The sequence below is a fragment of the Populus trichocarpa genome, chromosome 10, assembly GCF_000002775.5.
Source record: "Populus trichocarpa isolate Nisqually-1 chromosome 10, P.trichocarpa_v4.1, whole genome shotgun sequence".
NCBI lineage: Eukaryota > Viridiplantae > Streptophyta > Magnoliopsida > Malpighiales > Salicaceae > Populus > Populus trichocarpa.
The window spans coordinates 19,992,659-20,008,975 of NC_037294.2; the positions used below are offsets into that span (position 1 = coordinate 19,992,659).

Here is a 16,317-nt window from a genome sequence, read left to right on the forward strand (position 1 = left end):
AATTTAATTTAATTTTTAATTTTTTTTAATTTTCTCAATTTAACTGAATAGTCACCATCGTATCATGCTTCTTGTATCACGCAACCAAAACCAAAGTTGCCAAATGCATGCTCAACATGTCACTTGCATATCAGGATCACGTGAGTTAGGTTGCTAGAACAGTCACATCCCATAAGAGACAGGTAGAAGATATGTTGCTCCGGAAAAGATGTAAAATAAATTTATTTTCGGAGAAAATTTCTCAATTTTATTCCAACTGTTTCTAATTTCTTATTCAAAAAATAGTAACTAAACGCCAAACTGACAGTTCCGTGAACCTGATCCAAATTATCAAACCAGGTCCCACGAGATAATCACAACGGACACCTCCTTATTCATCATAACCCTACACGTTTAACTCACCTCCACACTACATCCCACTCCCTCGGGACAAATAACACGTGCTTCACCTACCCATCCAATCATAGATCACCACGTAGACTACATGATTTTCCAGATGGCAGAGCACACCCAGCCATCCGCTATCTCGTATATTTCAATTCGGTCCCCAACCCTTCATAAATCATTAAATCCCAACTGCATCATGTATCACAGTTGATGCGTGGTAAGCTCTCCACTCGCGTTGCCATATCTATCTGCTTTATCTCTCATTTATTCCAAAAATATTCCTGATAAATACAATTATTATTTCAAAAATCATTAATTTTTTTAAAAACTAATTCATTAAATAAAAACAGAAGTTTAAAAAAATACACGGCATATTTAATAGAATTTTGTTTTCTATACACATTCATCGTATACACTTTCCCTTGCATGGGTGGGTGGGTGGATATTTTAATAAATATTTAGGCGGCCTGCCTATAAGCGCATCTTTGACGGGAGAAATCGATGGACGTAACTCCCCATTCTTAAATAACCTCCTTTGTTTAATGGTTGGAAAATGTTTTTATAAAACAATATTTTTTTTAAATGATTTTTTTTATTTTAAATTAATATTTTAAAATTATTTTTATATACTATTATCAAAATTAATTTTTTAAAAATAAAAAAAATATTATTTTAATATATTTTTAATAAAAAACACTTTAAAACATATCTCCTTCATCAACCCCTGTATACCTTCCACCATAAAAGCCGCCATATTTTCACATTCCCAAAATGCTCTCACCACCCGCACTGTTTTTTCCACCACACACCACTACTTAAGAGATCGCACACGTTACTCCAAGTTACATATCACCTTTGCTAGAAAATCAACCGGAAAATGTTGGAGCCGGTGAACAACGAGAACGAGGAGGAGCTTTCACTGCTGTCTCCGAACAGAAATGGTGACGGGTCATGGCGGTTAAACTTCAACTGTTATCAGTTATCACCAGAACACAAAGAGAAAAAACCGCCTCGTGGAATCCATGATTGCTACGGAGTTTTAGGTAATTCCAAAAAAAATGTTCATTTTTTTTGGTGATTAGTTTTATTAAAGTAATAATAAACTGTTATGCTTGTTCTGTTTAATCTTCTTTGAAAGTGATTTACTTATTTTATTGGTTTTAAATGGTGATGTTCGGTTGGATTTCTTTTTTCTTATTTGGGCTTTAAAGCATTGGTTTTTTATTTTCAAGTTTGGCGTTTTTTTTTTTTTTTTTAATGGGTCACAAACAATTTGCTTGCTTATTTTCTGGGATGTTTTTGAATGTTTCTGTCTAATTAAGTTGGCAGTAAGTGTCTGGCCTTAGCTATGTGAATTCACTATTGAATGCAGCTGAGGTTGGTATGGAACACAAGATTTGATGGGTTGGTGTTTGTCTGTAAGGATTTTATTCATGTAACTTCAAGTATGAGGTTTTAATGACAAACTATGACAACGACTATTTTCTTTATTTTGATTCAAGGGAGATTTGAGTCCTCTGGGGCGTTAATATACCTGAGTTAGCTTTGGTCTCGCTAAATCTTGTACTTATTAATTTATTTCCCATCTTTACAAGTGTGTGCGTGGGCGTGTGTAATTGGAGAGTTCAGAAAAAAACTAATCTGGGTTGTTTGGTATGTGTTTTTTTAATGTAAATACATGCATATTATATTCTTTTTTCCACTTCTAGCTTGTTTATTACTATAATAGTTAAAAAGTGATTGGATATGGTGGATTGAATTGATGAAGAACTAATCATAATTTATTGGCAAGAGTTTATTTTAGTTATCCTTGCTTCTATACCACCCTTGTTTAAATCTGTAGGTAGATGCAGGCTAGGTTGATAATTTCATGAACTAGAGTCAATGATTTCAAAAAGCTTTGGCAAAGCCCTTCCTTTCATGATAAGTAGTTGTGCTCTGGATAATGGTATATTGCATGAGACAGAGAATGGATGAGTCATGTCTTGGTTATTTCGCTTGATGGCTTTAGGTCCTGAAGATGATGTAGCTGAGTTCTATCAGCAGCAGGTGGAGATGCTCAAGGGCTTTAATGAAATGGATGCTTTGGCAGAGCGTGGATTTATTCCTGGAATGTCAGAGGTTTGTGTTGGCTTTGTTCCCTTTGGTTCAGGGCGTGACTGATGGTTTAAGCTGAAATTGCTGCTGCTGCTGTTGTTGCAGGAAGAGAAGGAAATTTTGGCTAGAAGTGAGACCTTTGCGATTAGAATATCAAATTTTGCAAACATGGTTCTTTTTGCTGCCAAGGTTTATGCATCTGTTAGAAGTGGTTCATTAGCCATCATTGCATCCACGTTGGACTCTCTTCTTGATCTTCTGTCTGGCTTTATCCTGTGGTTTACTGCATTCTCTATGCAAACACCAAACCCTTATCAGTACCCCATTGGAAAGAAACGCATGCAGCCATTGGTCAGTCCTCTATCAACAATGCTCATGATTTCGGGTTGGATTTTCTAATACGAATGCAATAAACTCTATTGTGATCTTGATGCTGTTTTGTTGCTAAGTTTTTCCTGTTTTTCAATTTTATTATTGCTATGTGTCTGAATAATAGTGGGCATATTTATCCGTTCTGTGTGTTAATATGAAAAAACGTGTGTGATGAAATAATAAATTTCTCTAACTTTCATATGCAGGGAATTCTTGTTTTCGCCTCTGTCATGGCAACTTTAGGATTGCAGATTATATTGGAATCAGTACGCGCATTGCACTCAGATGTAAGTGGAATTCATTGAAATTTACAATTTCTGAATGTTTTCAGTTAATGAGCACCACACTTTCATTGGGAAGGTAGGAACTACTGGGTGTTCTTCTAAGGATTATGCATGATCATATCTCTCATTTCTTCTACTGCTCGTCCCAGGAGAATGACTTTAATCTGAGCAAGGAGCAAGAGCGCTGGGTTGTGGGTATTATGCTATCAGTGACCTTGGTTAAACTTGTGCTGATGGTTTACTGTCGCTCCTTTACTAATGAGATCGTCAAAGCTTATGCCCAGGATCACTTTTTTGATGTTATTACTAATATCATAGGCCTAATTGCTGCACTTATGGCTAATTATATGGAAGAATGGATGGATCCTGTTGGTGCAATAATTGTAAGTGATGTCTCACTTTCTCTCTCCCCTACCTGTTGTTTCTAATATCATTGGGGTAGCTCAATTCTATTTGAATTCAGCATTATTATCTTACATAATGGAGCTACAAGTAAGAACTTACAATAGGGTTATCTAGAATAGTTAAACCCATCTACACATAGTCATTCCGGTGCTTGCATTGAGTTTTGATTCTTTGGCAAATGCACCTGAATCTATCACTTCAATTTAGCTATTTATTGGATCTTGAGATAATCAACTCTTACAACTGAGGATAACATTATAGATGAGTGCAACTATCTGAACTTTGCTGCTTTCTTCTGTTTCTATTAACTCACCCCCTTTGGACTTCTTAGGCAACAGGGCATGCAAACAGACTGCATCAAGATTTAGAGTTCATAGATGCGGATTTGAATCTTTCAATTTGCTAGTCTTGTATTAAAGATCAATTTAGTGTTACGAAAAACCTATTTCTTAACTTGCTCCAGCTGCTTGTGCTTAATAAATGTGTTTGATGTTGGCACAGCTGGCCTTGTACACCATTCGCACATGGTCAATGACTGTGTTGGAGAACGTGAATTCTCTAGTTGGGAAATCCGCTACACCAGATTATCTACAAAAACTCACATACCTTTGCTGGAACCATCACAGGGCCATTAGACACATTGACACGGTTCGGGCTTACACCTTTGGGTCTCACTACTTTGTCGAGGTTGACATAGTCCTGCCTTCGAGCATGCCCTTGCAGGAGGCTCATGACATTGGAGAATCTTTGCAAGAGAAGCTCGAATTACTCCCAGAGATTGAGCGTGCCTTTGTCCACCTTGATTATGAATACACCCACAAGCCTGAGCACGCACAGTCACACTCATAGTGGCAAGTGAATATGGTCTCTTCATTACCACGTTGTGGTCTGTATTTTGCGTCACCTTCTAACACGATCCACCGTGTGTATCCACGCAAGCTAATCCATTTGGAGGAAAGTGATTGCTGACAGGGTTGCATGCAGGATGATTGGTAAATTAGTAGTATATTCCACTGGCCCATGGGTTTTCAAATCGGGAAACTTGGAAGCTCTTAAATTTGGGAGAATATAGACAAATCTAGCACTGCTGTTTAGTGCCAGATTCTCTATTTGAGAATCAAGGATTTGTGTGATATATCCAGTCGGCCTACTATATCCATGTGCTGATCTTTGTATGGACGAGTTAACCTGATTCTAAAACTACGAAAAATGAGGTTCTCCTATTAGCCAAGTGTGGAGCTTTGAAATTTCTATTTTTTTATTCTGTCACCAGTTGTGGTTCTCTTGGACAAAATATTTCCGTGAATGCTTCTTTAGTCTTGTCAGCCCAAATTGGCAAAACGGATTCCTTACAAAAGATGGTGGCTCCCGTCTTGTCGATTCTGAATTCCTTTCTTAATCTAAAACTGGTCCAATAAATATTCTTTGTTGCTGTATAAATTATGATTCATCCATCTCATTATATCATGGGCTACTTGCAGATTTGATCTGTGTTAATTCTCTGTTCCTTTGACAAGGTATCGTTGCTGCATGAACAAAAGTGGTAAGCCCACCTATTATCCTCGTATCTTATTTTTTGATTTTAAGAATGAGTGGTTGCTTTTTCCCGTTTCTGTTTGTTTTTGTAGAGGCAAAATGTTTTGTTTTTAAATAATATTTTTTAAAAAAGTTTTAATGTGTCCTTAAAAATAAAATTTAAAAAATAAAAAATATTATTCTAATATATTTATAAATAAAAAACAATTTAAAAAACAAAACAAGCTATTATTCTTACAACCCAACGTGAGTGTTGATAGTTACTGGTTAGTATGTCTCATTTTCTCACTTATTGAATCTGTTAATGTCTCATTACTTCGCTTGCCCGAACAATCATCTAGCTAGTGTTAGATTATATATATATATATATATATATATATAGAGAGAGAGAGAGAGAGAGAGAGAGAGAGAGAGAGAGAGAGATGTTTTTTTTTCTATTTTAAACTGAGAACATTAACTGAGCATAACTCTTCTATTAAACAGAGTTTAATGATCGATCGGCGAACATGGTTTATTGAATAGAATTCTATGACGGACACACGACTTTGACTGCAGTAGTGACTAGGGGTGGAGACGATGGGTTAAAGCTTGAAAACAAAGAGGTAGTGGATTTTACTAAGCTCCAGTGTGTATAAATTAGCATATTAAAATGATAGAAAAATTTAAATTAAAAAAAAATTAAAATCATGATTGAGCTACTCAGGAACTAGACCAGCTCTCGAAGGATTTATTAATGGATGGTGGACCTACATCGTTCGACACTTGAACTTTTGTGTGCTCAGCTCCGTGGCCCATTAATTTGTTATATGTTTAATGGGCCACAGAACGACGATGGTTTCTGGACATCTCTAGTGGTTAATAAGATCAAATATTGAAGTTGTAGGTATAAATTTACAATTTAGCACGTAAAATCAAAATAAATGGTGAAATGACACGGAAATAAGTTTTTTCAATAAAATAATATATATTTTTAACATCCTACTTTTTGGTTTTACGTTTTTTTAAAAAATTGATTTTTTTATTGTCTTTAATTTAATATATTTTTAGTATTTTCAGATTATTTTGATGCATTGGTTGGTGTTAAAATTATTTTTTTAAAAATAAAAAATATTATTTTAATATATTTTAAAATAAAAAATAATTTAAAAATTATTTATTATCCGGAAAATAATAGCTGAAAGCAAAATAAAAAACAAGGAGTAGCTGGTTGGGTTTTGGCCTAACAAGCCAGTAAAGTCAGCCCGTTGAGAAAATAAAGTCTCGCAAAATTAATTGATGCCACGGTACATCAAGACTTTTTACTTCTATGTTATTTTATTATTTATTGTAGGTGGGTGCCTAAACTGCAGAATGATTGCGTATACAAAACTGATTCGTCATGCTCTCTCTCCTCTATGAACCTTCCTCGTATCACGTCCCTGTACACCGATGAACCTCCTCTGTCTATAGCAGCTAAATTCTCAACTCATTTTCTCACCACCAATTAAAGAAATAAACAGCCAGAGCCACCGATGAATCTCCTCTGTTTATCTGTTTTTTAATTTATTTCTTACTTGAAAAATATATTAAGTTATTTTTTTAATTAAAAATATTTTTTAAAAACATCTATTGAACACAAATTATTGTCATGCAATGTGAAGTTTTCCAAATGCTAACAGTGATGATGCCTTCTTCCTAATTTTGTTACATTTAATTTGATTTATTATAACTTTGTCATTTATCGATTTATAAACCTTACAAAAAGTTAATTTGAATTTTTTTTTAAATATATTAAAATAATATTTTTTTAAAAATTTATTTTTAATATCTATCTTTCAACTGTAAAAACAAACAAGCGGCGATAGAGTAAACCACGTTTATTGCGGGAGCAGCTATGGAATCACAGCTACCCCTCTGCGCCACAACCTGAAAAACGAGGGACCTGCCTACTCCCTCCTCATTTTTATTATCCGAGGCACCACCGGTGCGCATGGAGATAACCTACGCCTCTTCAAGCCATCGTTATCTTCCAACAATGTCTGCCTCCTCCTCCTCCTCACTCGGATCCTCCATGCCGAACCGACCTGTCAAAACCATTCCTCTTCAACACCCAAACACGACGTCGTCCTCCTCCACTCCCTTGCCTCAGGCCATGTTTTGGAGATGGACCGCCAAAATAAAACGAACCACTCCTTCTCAATGGATCGATACCTTTCTTCCTTGTTACCGTTGGATTAGAACTTATAAATGGCGCGAGTATTTGCAGCCTGATCTCATGGCCGGTCTCACCGTCGGTATCATGCTCGTCCCCCAGGTAATTCTATCCCCTCTCTGACGAACAAAAACCGTTACATAATAGAATATTATGATCTTCAATCTTCTTTTGTTAGCTAATAATAACTCTTGCATTTTTAGTGTTTGGCTTTGAAGGAAAATGAAAGAAAAGAGAGGAAAATCTGCGAGTCTACAGTCTCTCAAAGCTGACTGACTCAAACTCAGCTTATTTTGATTTCCTTTCCTTTCTTTTTAATCATCGTTTACTGAGATGTTGGTAACTTTAAAATCGTGCTTTATTTATCCTTTTAATTTTCTTGTACTTTCTCGGTAACCAAACAGAGTTTTACAGTTGTCAACGGTTACACGTCGTGCATGACTCTGCGTTCTTTGATTATGGTTGTTGTGGAGCCATTCACTCAACTGAGATTGATTGGATTGCAACCTTTTTCAAGCTATCTTACTGAAAATCCCCCCCAAATCACTCCCCCAAAAATCTACACCGTTGGATTTGGGATCCACCAGTGGGACCCACTCATTCAATGGATGAGATTTTCCTGGAAATGATTTCTGGAAGAATTCTTCAGTTAAATCATCACCACTCCTTGTCAAATAATTAACTGTTTTGACGATTTTGATATATATATATATATTAATTTCCTCTAAGTTTCAATCACTGCTTTTTAACTGCTCTCGATTTTACATTCCTATGGTTGGTTTATTAAGAAAAATGCACTCTAATGAATCAGATTTGGAATAAACAGGGTTTTACAGATGTGTTGAGCTTTGTCAATGGTTAAACGTAATGCGTGTATCTGCTTTCTTTAATTTTGTCATGGTTTTGATTATATTCATTCTACAAAAAAAGAAAAAACGAAGATGGATTAGATTGTGAGATTTTCAAGTGGTTTGGATAATTTTCATCATGTTTCTGTTCTCATAAATCTCAGTTATTGCTCTTTTACTGTTTTACACTATACAAGGGACCAATCAGATTTCTTTTTTTTCCGAATAAATTGATGATAGGATTTCCTGTTTTTGATTAGGATGTGTTTGGTTGCTTGGAAATGATCTCTTGAATGTGAAATTTCAATTTGTCTGCAACGAAACACTTTTTTTTTTATATTATTTTGCTCTGGTTTTACTTTCCTGTGGAGTCTGATGTTGGCACCCTAAACGTAATATTTTTTTTCTTACTGCTAGCATTTCTAATTATTTAGTGTGATTTTGTTACTACAGAAGTCATTTTATGTACATGAGTTGGATTATTGATTTTTAGTTGTTGCAAGTCATTTTATGTAGATGAGTTGGATTATTGATTTTTTGTTGCTGTAAATGAACAGGCAATGTCATACGCAAAATTAGCAGGACTGCATCCAATTTATGGACTGTGTAAGTTACCATAAGATCATAATTGTTGTAAATCTTACTTCTTTAGATAAGATTTGTGTTGAAATATTGTCATGAATGTTTAGTGGCAGGATTCAGAAATTCCCTTTAATAGTATAATTCTTGTAGTGCTTGCCAGAACAATACTGTGGCAGAGTTTTAAGGTATAAAATTAAAAACATGATAATTAATTAATTAAAATTTATTTTGATTATATTTAGCCTTAGGTTTAGGAGAGTCAGCACCTTACAGATGAAATTTGATCTAATCATGACAGCATCTATCATCTTTTGAACTGATATCACTATCTACACTCTACCATCATATCCTTTTTAACTCTAGAATGGCTCTGTTGGTTTTGCAAGGTAGATACTGGTTTTATACCAATTTTTGTGTATGCCATATTTGGGTCATCTCGACAACTTGCAATTGGTCCAGTGGCATTGGTTTCTCTGCTAGTGTCTAATGTTTTGGGTGGAATGGATTTATCTGACGAGTTATATACAGAACTTGCGATTTTATTAGCATTTATGGTTGGGATAATGGAATGTATAATGGCATTTTTGAGGTACTACACTCACTGTATATAGTTAAAAAATGCTCTTGCTTTTTTCGTTCATTAAGTTATGTGCAGCTCTCCTTCTCTGAAGTTATTTTATGATTTCATCGGCTTATAGTGTTATCATAGTGACTGATGCATATATTCCTCTTCGCTGTAGGCTTGGATGGCTTATCCGCTTCATCAGCCACTCTGTGATTTCTGGCTTCACAACTGCCTCAGCCATTGTCATTGCACTATCCCAAGCAAAGTATTTCTTGGGGTATGATGTTGTACGAAGTAGCAAGATTGTGCCATTGATTAAAAGCATAATATCTGGAGCGCATAAGGTAGGTTTATTCAAGAGGAGAGAGAATTGATTGCAATCCGTTATTTGTGGCTTGTTAAGTTAAGAGAACAATCGTACATATTTTGGGGTCATGAAGAGCTTATCTAAAAAGGGTTCTGGCCTGATGATTAAATTGTGTGACATGGATGATGGTAATTGTTTGCATGTAGTCATACCGGTAATATTATGCTCCTGAACTTCATTTGCTCGAATTTCTGGCTACTACCACTCTTCAATCACTGATTTTATGGTTATTTGGTGGCTGATAACTAGAACTTCATGTGATAAGATTTTTAAATACTTGAGTTTATGCCCTTGAACATTCTTTATCATTTATTTTGGTCCTTTTATTTACTGTGGTTTGTGAATCAACTACCAGTGATCATTTAAATTCTACTCTAATCTTCCTTTTTACCGTGTCATGTCAACCACCACTCATCAATACCTTTCTTTAACCACAGGTGATGTTTTTCTTTTGTAGTTCTCCTGGCCTCCTTTTGTGATGGGATCTTGCATCCTTGCAATACTCTTGGTCATGAAGCATTTGGTATGAAATCACTTCAGATTTTTGTGGTAGTGGTAAGAAGTGTCTTTTCATAGATCTCTGTTATAACTTTGATTTTTTATGTTAAGGGAAAATCAAGGAAGCGGTTCAGGTTCCTACGACCAGCAGGTCCACTTACAGCGGTCGTTTTGGGTACAGTGTTTGTGAAAATATTTCATCCATCCTCAATTTCTTTGGTGAGAATGACATATAGTGCAACACCGTAAAACAATTTGTTTCATATATAGGAATAAATCCATTGATCCCCTACCCCCCTGTTGAGATGAGGCAACTCGTATGCTTAGAACTCTTTCTAAAGTCCATGCTCTTTTCTAAGAAGTGCTTGTTTATGCTGCTCTGTTTTTTTTCATTCATCTTATGAACATTTTGTTGTTTGGTGGCCAACATTTTGCATTGTGAGAACAATTAATTTTATGTGTTTTATGTGATGTCTTACCCTAATTTCATTACATAATCACAAAATGTAGGAAAAGAAACATCTCAGCTTTGGCTTTGGAACTCTACTTGCGTGTCTGGACTTTGATAGATTCAAATGTGCAAGGCATTTGCTTGCTACCAATCTTAGCTACATGCCCAATTTGATCTATGCTTTTACTTGACTCTCCTGAACCTTATTCCATGGCCCACATTGAAATCCTGTTATTTTTTTTCAAATATGTCATTTTACCAGCATAATATTTGTTTAATCACTCCAACCAAGAATAACCTTTATAGATTTAGGATACTTGCTATCCCAATGTTTTTTGAATTTTCACTGCTATAAGAATCTAATTGAGTGAACATTCCATATGTCCTACCTATTCTCTATTTAAATAACTAAGGGCCTAATTTTGCATGTAATATTAGTTTTGCATTTTAGGGAGGATGTAATACAATGTAGAGGAATGCAAACCGGAGAAGTTGGTTTTCCTGCTTCATAAGGTCATTCCTGTCCCGTCACAGAGTTGACACTATTATTGATCTTGGCGAATAAAACTTTGGATTTCATATAAACTTTCATGGTTACATGTTTTATTGATTAATGTTTTCTTTCAACTGTTTCCTTTTTTGGTGAATATCTTCCATTTTCAATTTAGAAAAATCATACCACAGCTGACAGAGATTTAAAAAATGGTCTTTAGGTAGGAGACATCCCCCAGGGACTCCCAAGCTTCTCTATTCCAAAAAAATTTGAGTATGCGAAGTCTTTAATCCCGACAGCAATGCTTATTACTGGGGTAGCCATATTGGTAAGAGAAGTTCTTAGGATCATCTGCTCACAATATTGCTTTCTAAATTGGAGTTGTTCGGTGTCCAATCAAATTAATCTTTGAAATTTAGGAATCTGTTGGGATCGCTAAAGCTTTGGCAGCAAAAAATCGGTATGAGTTGGATTCAAGTCAAGAGGTATGTTTTTGAAAAGGAAGGTGCCAGTGCCTAATGATGTAGCATCTTGTTTTTAAGGATGAATGTAGCATACTAGATGCCTCTGATCTCATCATAAATATAGGATAATCATGCCTGTTACCAATTTATATTTGTGCTATTTGATTTCCTTTTTGGCTGTGCAAATAAATAAGAGGACTCATCCAAAATTATTTACTGGTTCTCTATTCATGGTCTACAATCTAGTGTAACAAAATGAAATTTTGACTTCATTTATCTTTCAACAGTTGTTCGGTCTTGGTTTGGCCAATATCTTGGGCTCATTCTTTTCAGCATACCCTTCAACAGGTGGGATTTAATAAAAGCTCCAATTTAACCATGGATTTTGACCTGGATAATATATTTTATCCTTCACTCTGTTTAACTCTGGAATTTGCAATAAAATGATAAGCTTCTTTTTTTCTAATATGCAGGCTCCTTTTCTAGGTCAGCTGTAAATAATGACAGTGGGGCCAAAACTGGCTTAGCTGGAATTGTAGCTGGAACCATTATGGGCTGTTCTCTTCTATTCTTGACTCCGTTATTCGAATACATACCACAGGTTTATTTCTATGGCCCAGCTGTTGCATTTGTTTTGCAATATAAAGGTTGTGAAGAACTGTAGAGAAAGAGGTTGCTTGTTCAGTGTTCTGTCATGTCTATCAATAAATTCTGATTTGAAGTGCTTTGCAATATATGATGCAATTCATATTGTAGAGAGAGTATTGAGATATGTGATGGTACCAAGCAAATCACTGTTCAATGCTTTTATTCCCCTGTCTACTGTATCATAATCATCATGTTGATTGAGGAGCCTAAATATTCTCTCTCAAGATGCTAATGGAGGATTTTGTGTTTTCTACCCTTTGCAGTGTGGTCTAGCTGCAATAGTGATCTCTGCTGTGATGGGCCTGGTAAGCATGCTAAAATCACAAGCTGGGGAGTTGACTGCAGATTCTGTTTCACATCAATGCTTCCTTTAAGTTTGTTATCTATATACCAGCGTACATGCGCTGAATATCTTACATAAAGAACTACCCCCCCCCCCAAACAGCTGGCTTCTCTGGAGCCTTACTCAAAAAATATAATATATGGGTATTGTTTGACTATTAAATTAACTTGCTGGTCTTTCGTTTCTATGACATGACTGTCTGCCTATTCACATTCAGATTTTGCATCACATGCGAAATTGAAGTTTTGGAGACTTCTTGTATTTTCCTATTTAACAGCATGCAAACATTGTTTCTAAAAGGTTAAGATACTTATTTCTCGGAAAAAAAAAAACAACAACCACGGAGAATTTCTACTATAATTGCATGTTTTTCAAGTATTTGTGGCTCTAAATCTACTTTGTACCTTTTTGGTCCGTGAAAGCAAGATGTGTAACAATGCATTCAAGCATTGATACGAAGCCTTGAAAGACTGCAACTGATTCCTGAACATCTTAATACATCAGTTTGTATTGGCTTTCCAAGCAAGGTCATGTATGATGACGAGTAGAAGTTGACCAAATGAATGATATAAGAGCACAAGTCCTATTAACTTGAGTTTGGTAGTTGTTGCTCCTTTGTTATCCAAAGGCGAATTGTGCTGATCATTGCCTTGTTCGGATTGTGGCTTAAACTCTATTATATATTAAATTTTTTTTCCGGGTGTCTCATTTCAGGTGGATTATCATGAGGCTATCTTCTTATGGCATGTAGATAAGAAAGATTTTGTTCTTTGGATCATTACCAGTACTACAACATTGTTCCTTGGCATTGAGATTGGTGTCCTTGTTGGGGTGAGTATTTAAAGAAGTTATGTTAAACATGAAGGGATTTGGATAGTAAGTTAGTAACATATAAGATTTATGCACCACTTATCTGAAGTCCACAAATGATCCATGTCAACTGCCTTCTCAGCTTGTTTATAAGATACTGAATCTATCAACCTTTTTTTCTCTGTTCAAGTGCAAAAGTTTGACATGATAATCTTGCTAAGTCCTTTTAGGTCCTCAGTTTGACATAACTTCATACAACTGGTTGACAATCCTTTACCATGGTTGTATAAATTGTGCGCATGATGCATGAACGCCACTGGCTTGCTGGAAGAAGCATTTTTTACTCTAAATTGGTTTTGAAACTGCAGGTTGGGGTATCACTTGCTTTTGTCATCCACGAATCAGCAAATCCACACATTGGTTAGTGGGACTTGTTGCATCTTAGTATTTATGCATGTCAATAATAGGTTTAATCATTCTCTGAATCCCAGTTGATCTCTATTATCTGCTTTATGCATAATCATTATTATGATCTTTGTCAATTGCTTCAGCATCTCAGCTATGGCAATGATGATTATCTACATCTTCCTTGTGGCTGTACTTGATTTCTTTCTTCCGGTTTGAACTTCTAAAAGATCAGATCTTCCAAATATCTCTTTTTATCGTGATAAAATGATCAATTTTTGTGGGGTTTGTTAATTGGAAGTAAAGTTTGCAAGCTTCAAATCAGTTATTATATTGGTGCTTATTGTAGATATGCTTATAGTTTAAGTACATATTTAATAATTATAATTTGGTGTACGCTGCAGCTGTCCTGGGACGTCTTCCAGGCACCACAGTTTACAGAAATATCCAACAGTATCCAGAAGCATATACTTACAATGGAATTGTGATTGTTCGCATTGATGCACCTATCTATTTTGCTAATATAAGTTTCATAAAGGACAGGTGAAATTTTGTGTTTCCCTAAATTAATTAAACCCAGGATTACAAGTTCTTTGGATTTTAGGTTGTTGAGATTTCCTTTGCCAGGTTACGGGAATATGAAGCTGATATTGACAAGTCTGCCAGACATGGGCCAGAAGTCGAAAGGATTCATTTTCTGATTTTAGAGATGTCACGTAAGTATTGCTTCATCCTACTCGGGTTACAAGGTCAAGATAGAACATATATTATGTATCTCCATTTTGTCGTGCTCTTATGCGTTTAATCCATGCAAAAGTTACTTTTTGCCACCAAAACTATTTGCTTTGTTTTTCACCTCATTGTATTCTCCACGCACATTCTTTTATGCTGATTCTGTTTTTTTTCATGAAATATTCTGTGCTGTAGTCACTGGGTTCAGTGGCGGTTGTCAATACCACAACTTTTTTCATTCTAAATTTTCAAGAATGCTTGCCAAGTTCGCAAATGAAGCGGATGAAAAAAAGGTTCATCAAACGATCTGGTTACTTATATTCCAAATGTTTTATTATTTTGTAGCCATTACATATATAGACTCCAGTGCTGTTCAAGCTTTGAAAGACTTGCAACAGGAGTACAAATCACGGGATATTGAGGTTGAGTGTCTGTTTTGGTGGAAGTCACACTTAAATACAAGCTGTTCTTTTTATACAGAGACACAAGTATGATCTCTACTTTTTCTTGGGTTCTGTTGCAGATCTGTATTGCCAATCCAAACCAAGATGTTCTGCTGACCTTAACAAAAGCTGGTATTGTAGAGCTCATTGGTAAGGAGTGGTACTTTGTGAGAGTACATGATGCTGTTCAAGTTTGCCTTCAACACGTTCAGAGCTTAAACCAAACTCCTAAGAACCCAGATTCATTTGCTGAGGATAAACCAAGTTTCTTCCAGAGATTATCGAAGCGGAGAGAAGAGGATTTATCAATTGCAGAGCTAGAGTCAGGTGATAAAATTACAGAGCCACACTTGGAACCATTGTTGTCTCGGAAGTCTTGAATTTTGCTCGATTATTTTTATGAACTCATGATGCTGATTTGTCGAGGCAGGGCGTATATTGATTATTTGGATGTAAATAATTGATTCCAAGGTTCGATTATTTGCTAGTTTCTAGTCTTTAGTGTTGTAAGGCTCATTTGTTTTCTGGAGTGATGTATTATCCATTTATTTGCTGGAAAGGTTTTTTTTTTTTAAAGTGAATTATTTTCTAATGTTTGGTAGTGTAATAGAAAACAAGTTGAAAACACTTTTATGTCATGAAAAATGAACTGGAAAATAACTTATTAATATTTTATTTTTCTCAAGTTTATTAAAATAATGAGGAACAAATCTTACAAATTAAAAAGTTGAATAAGAATAAAATTGAAAAAAAATATAATTTCATAAATTATCTCAAATAAAATAAATAATAATCAAAATAAAAGAGATCAAATCTAAAAAATAAAAATAAATAAAAGATGAAGAAATTAAAATAATAATAATAATAACATTTTATAAATTATTTCAAATAAAATAAGTAGCAAATAAAAGAATGAGGATTAAATTTGATAGATAAAAAATTTCAATAAAAAAATGATAAGGGAAAAAAAAATAACAATTATAAAAATAAGGACCAAAGTTAATATAAAAATTAAATTTGAAGAGATGAAATTAAAAAATAAATATTCAAAACAATATATATAGCAATTAAAAGTTTGAGAATCAAATTTGATATAATCAGTAAATAATGACATTTCTAAATTTTTCACAATTTTTAGAAAATGTTTTCCGCCCAAATTTTTCAGGAAAATATTTTTCTGGAAACCAAGCTAAATTTTTCTTTGACTGGAAAGTGATTTCCGTTGACCAATTTTTTTAATGATAAACAAACACGGGAAAGTTTGGAAAGTGGTTTCCCGAAAACCACTTTCCAGAAAAAAAACATGATCTAAAATGCAATGTAAAATATGCATTGTAAGTCTTGCTTTTCTCAAAGAACCAAACTCTGTATTTTATAAAAATAGTGGTAGTGGTTG

The 16,317-nt window shown here is 34.8% G+C and overlaps 2 protein-coding genes across 3 annotated transcripts; both read left to right on the forward strand.

Annotated features, from left to right (window-relative positions):
• The first annotated feature begins 1,107 nt into the window (after window positions 1–1,107).
• Window positions 1,108–4,776, forward strand: LOC7458610 (metal tolerance protein 11). The gene is made up of 6 exons (XM_002315211.4): window positions 1,108–1,430; window positions 2,399–2,508; window positions 2,590–2,835; window positions 3,063–3,143; window positions 3,290–3,523; window positions 4,047–4,776. The coding sequence occupies exons 1-6, from the start codon at window positions 1,265–1,267 to the stop codon at window positions 4,392–4,394; spliced, it is 1,185 nt and encodes a 394-aa protein (XP_002315247.1). The 5' UTR covers window positions 1,108–1,264; the 3' UTR covers window positions 4,395–4,776.
• Window positions 4,777–6,907: 2,131 nt separating this feature from the next.
• LOC7489597 (sulfate transporter 4.1, chloroplastic) lies at window positions 6,908–15,502 on the forward strand. Of its 2 annotated transcripts, none has more exons than XM_002315212.4 (17): window positions 6,908–7,374; window positions 8,678–8,726; window positions 9,093–9,291; window positions 9,443–9,611; window positions 10,092–10,157; window positions 10,244–10,351; window positions 11,297–11,404; window positions 11,496–11,561; window positions 11,828–11,888; window positions 12,014–12,141; window positions 12,452–12,493; window positions 13,246–13,362; window positions 13,710–13,761; window positions 14,151–14,289; window positions 14,374–14,462; window positions 14,824–14,900; window positions 15,002–15,502. In XM_002315212.4, the coding sequence occupies exons 1-17, from the start codon at window positions 7,051–7,053 to the stop codon at window positions 15,299–15,301; spliced, it is 2,094 nt and encodes a 697-aa protein (XP_002315248.2). In that variant the 5' UTR covers window positions 6,908–7,050; the 3' UTR covers window positions 15,302–15,502. The 2 variants fall into 2 exon arrangements, with proteins under 2 accessions (XP_002315248.2, XP_024466989.1); XM_024611221.2 differs by having other exon boundaries at window positions 7,281–7,374; window positions 9,089–9,291.
• The last annotated feature ends 815 nt before the right edge of the window (window positions 15,503–16,317 follow it).

Excerpts from the sequence above, each read along its gene's own strand:
- LOC7458610 (XM_002315211.4), top strand. The coding sequence starts at position 1,265 with ATGTTGGAGCCGGTGAACAACGAGAACGAGGAGGAGCTTTCACTGCTG. Across the intron at positions 1,431-2,398 it reads TGATTGCTACGGAGTTTTAG|GTCCTGAAGATGATGTAGCT; the intron begins GTAATTCCAAAA and ends TGATGGCTTTAG. Across the intron at positions 3,144-3,289 it reads TACGCGCATTGCACTCAGAT|GAGAATGACTTTAATCTGAG; the intron begins GTAAGTGGAATT and ends TGCTCGTCCCAG.
- LOC7489597 (XM_002315212.4), top strand. The coding sequence starts at position 7,051 with ATGGAGATAACCTACGCCTCTTCAAGCCATCGTTATCTTCCAACAATG. Across the intron at positions 12,142-12,451 it reads TATTCGAATACATACCACAG|TGTGGTCTAGCTGCAATAGT; the intron begins GTTTATTTCTAT and ends TACCCTTTGCAG. Across the intron at positions 14,901-15,001 it reads ACAAATCACGGGATATTGAG|ATCTGTATTGCCAATCCAAA; the intron begins GTTGAGTGTCTG and ends GTTCTGTTGCAG.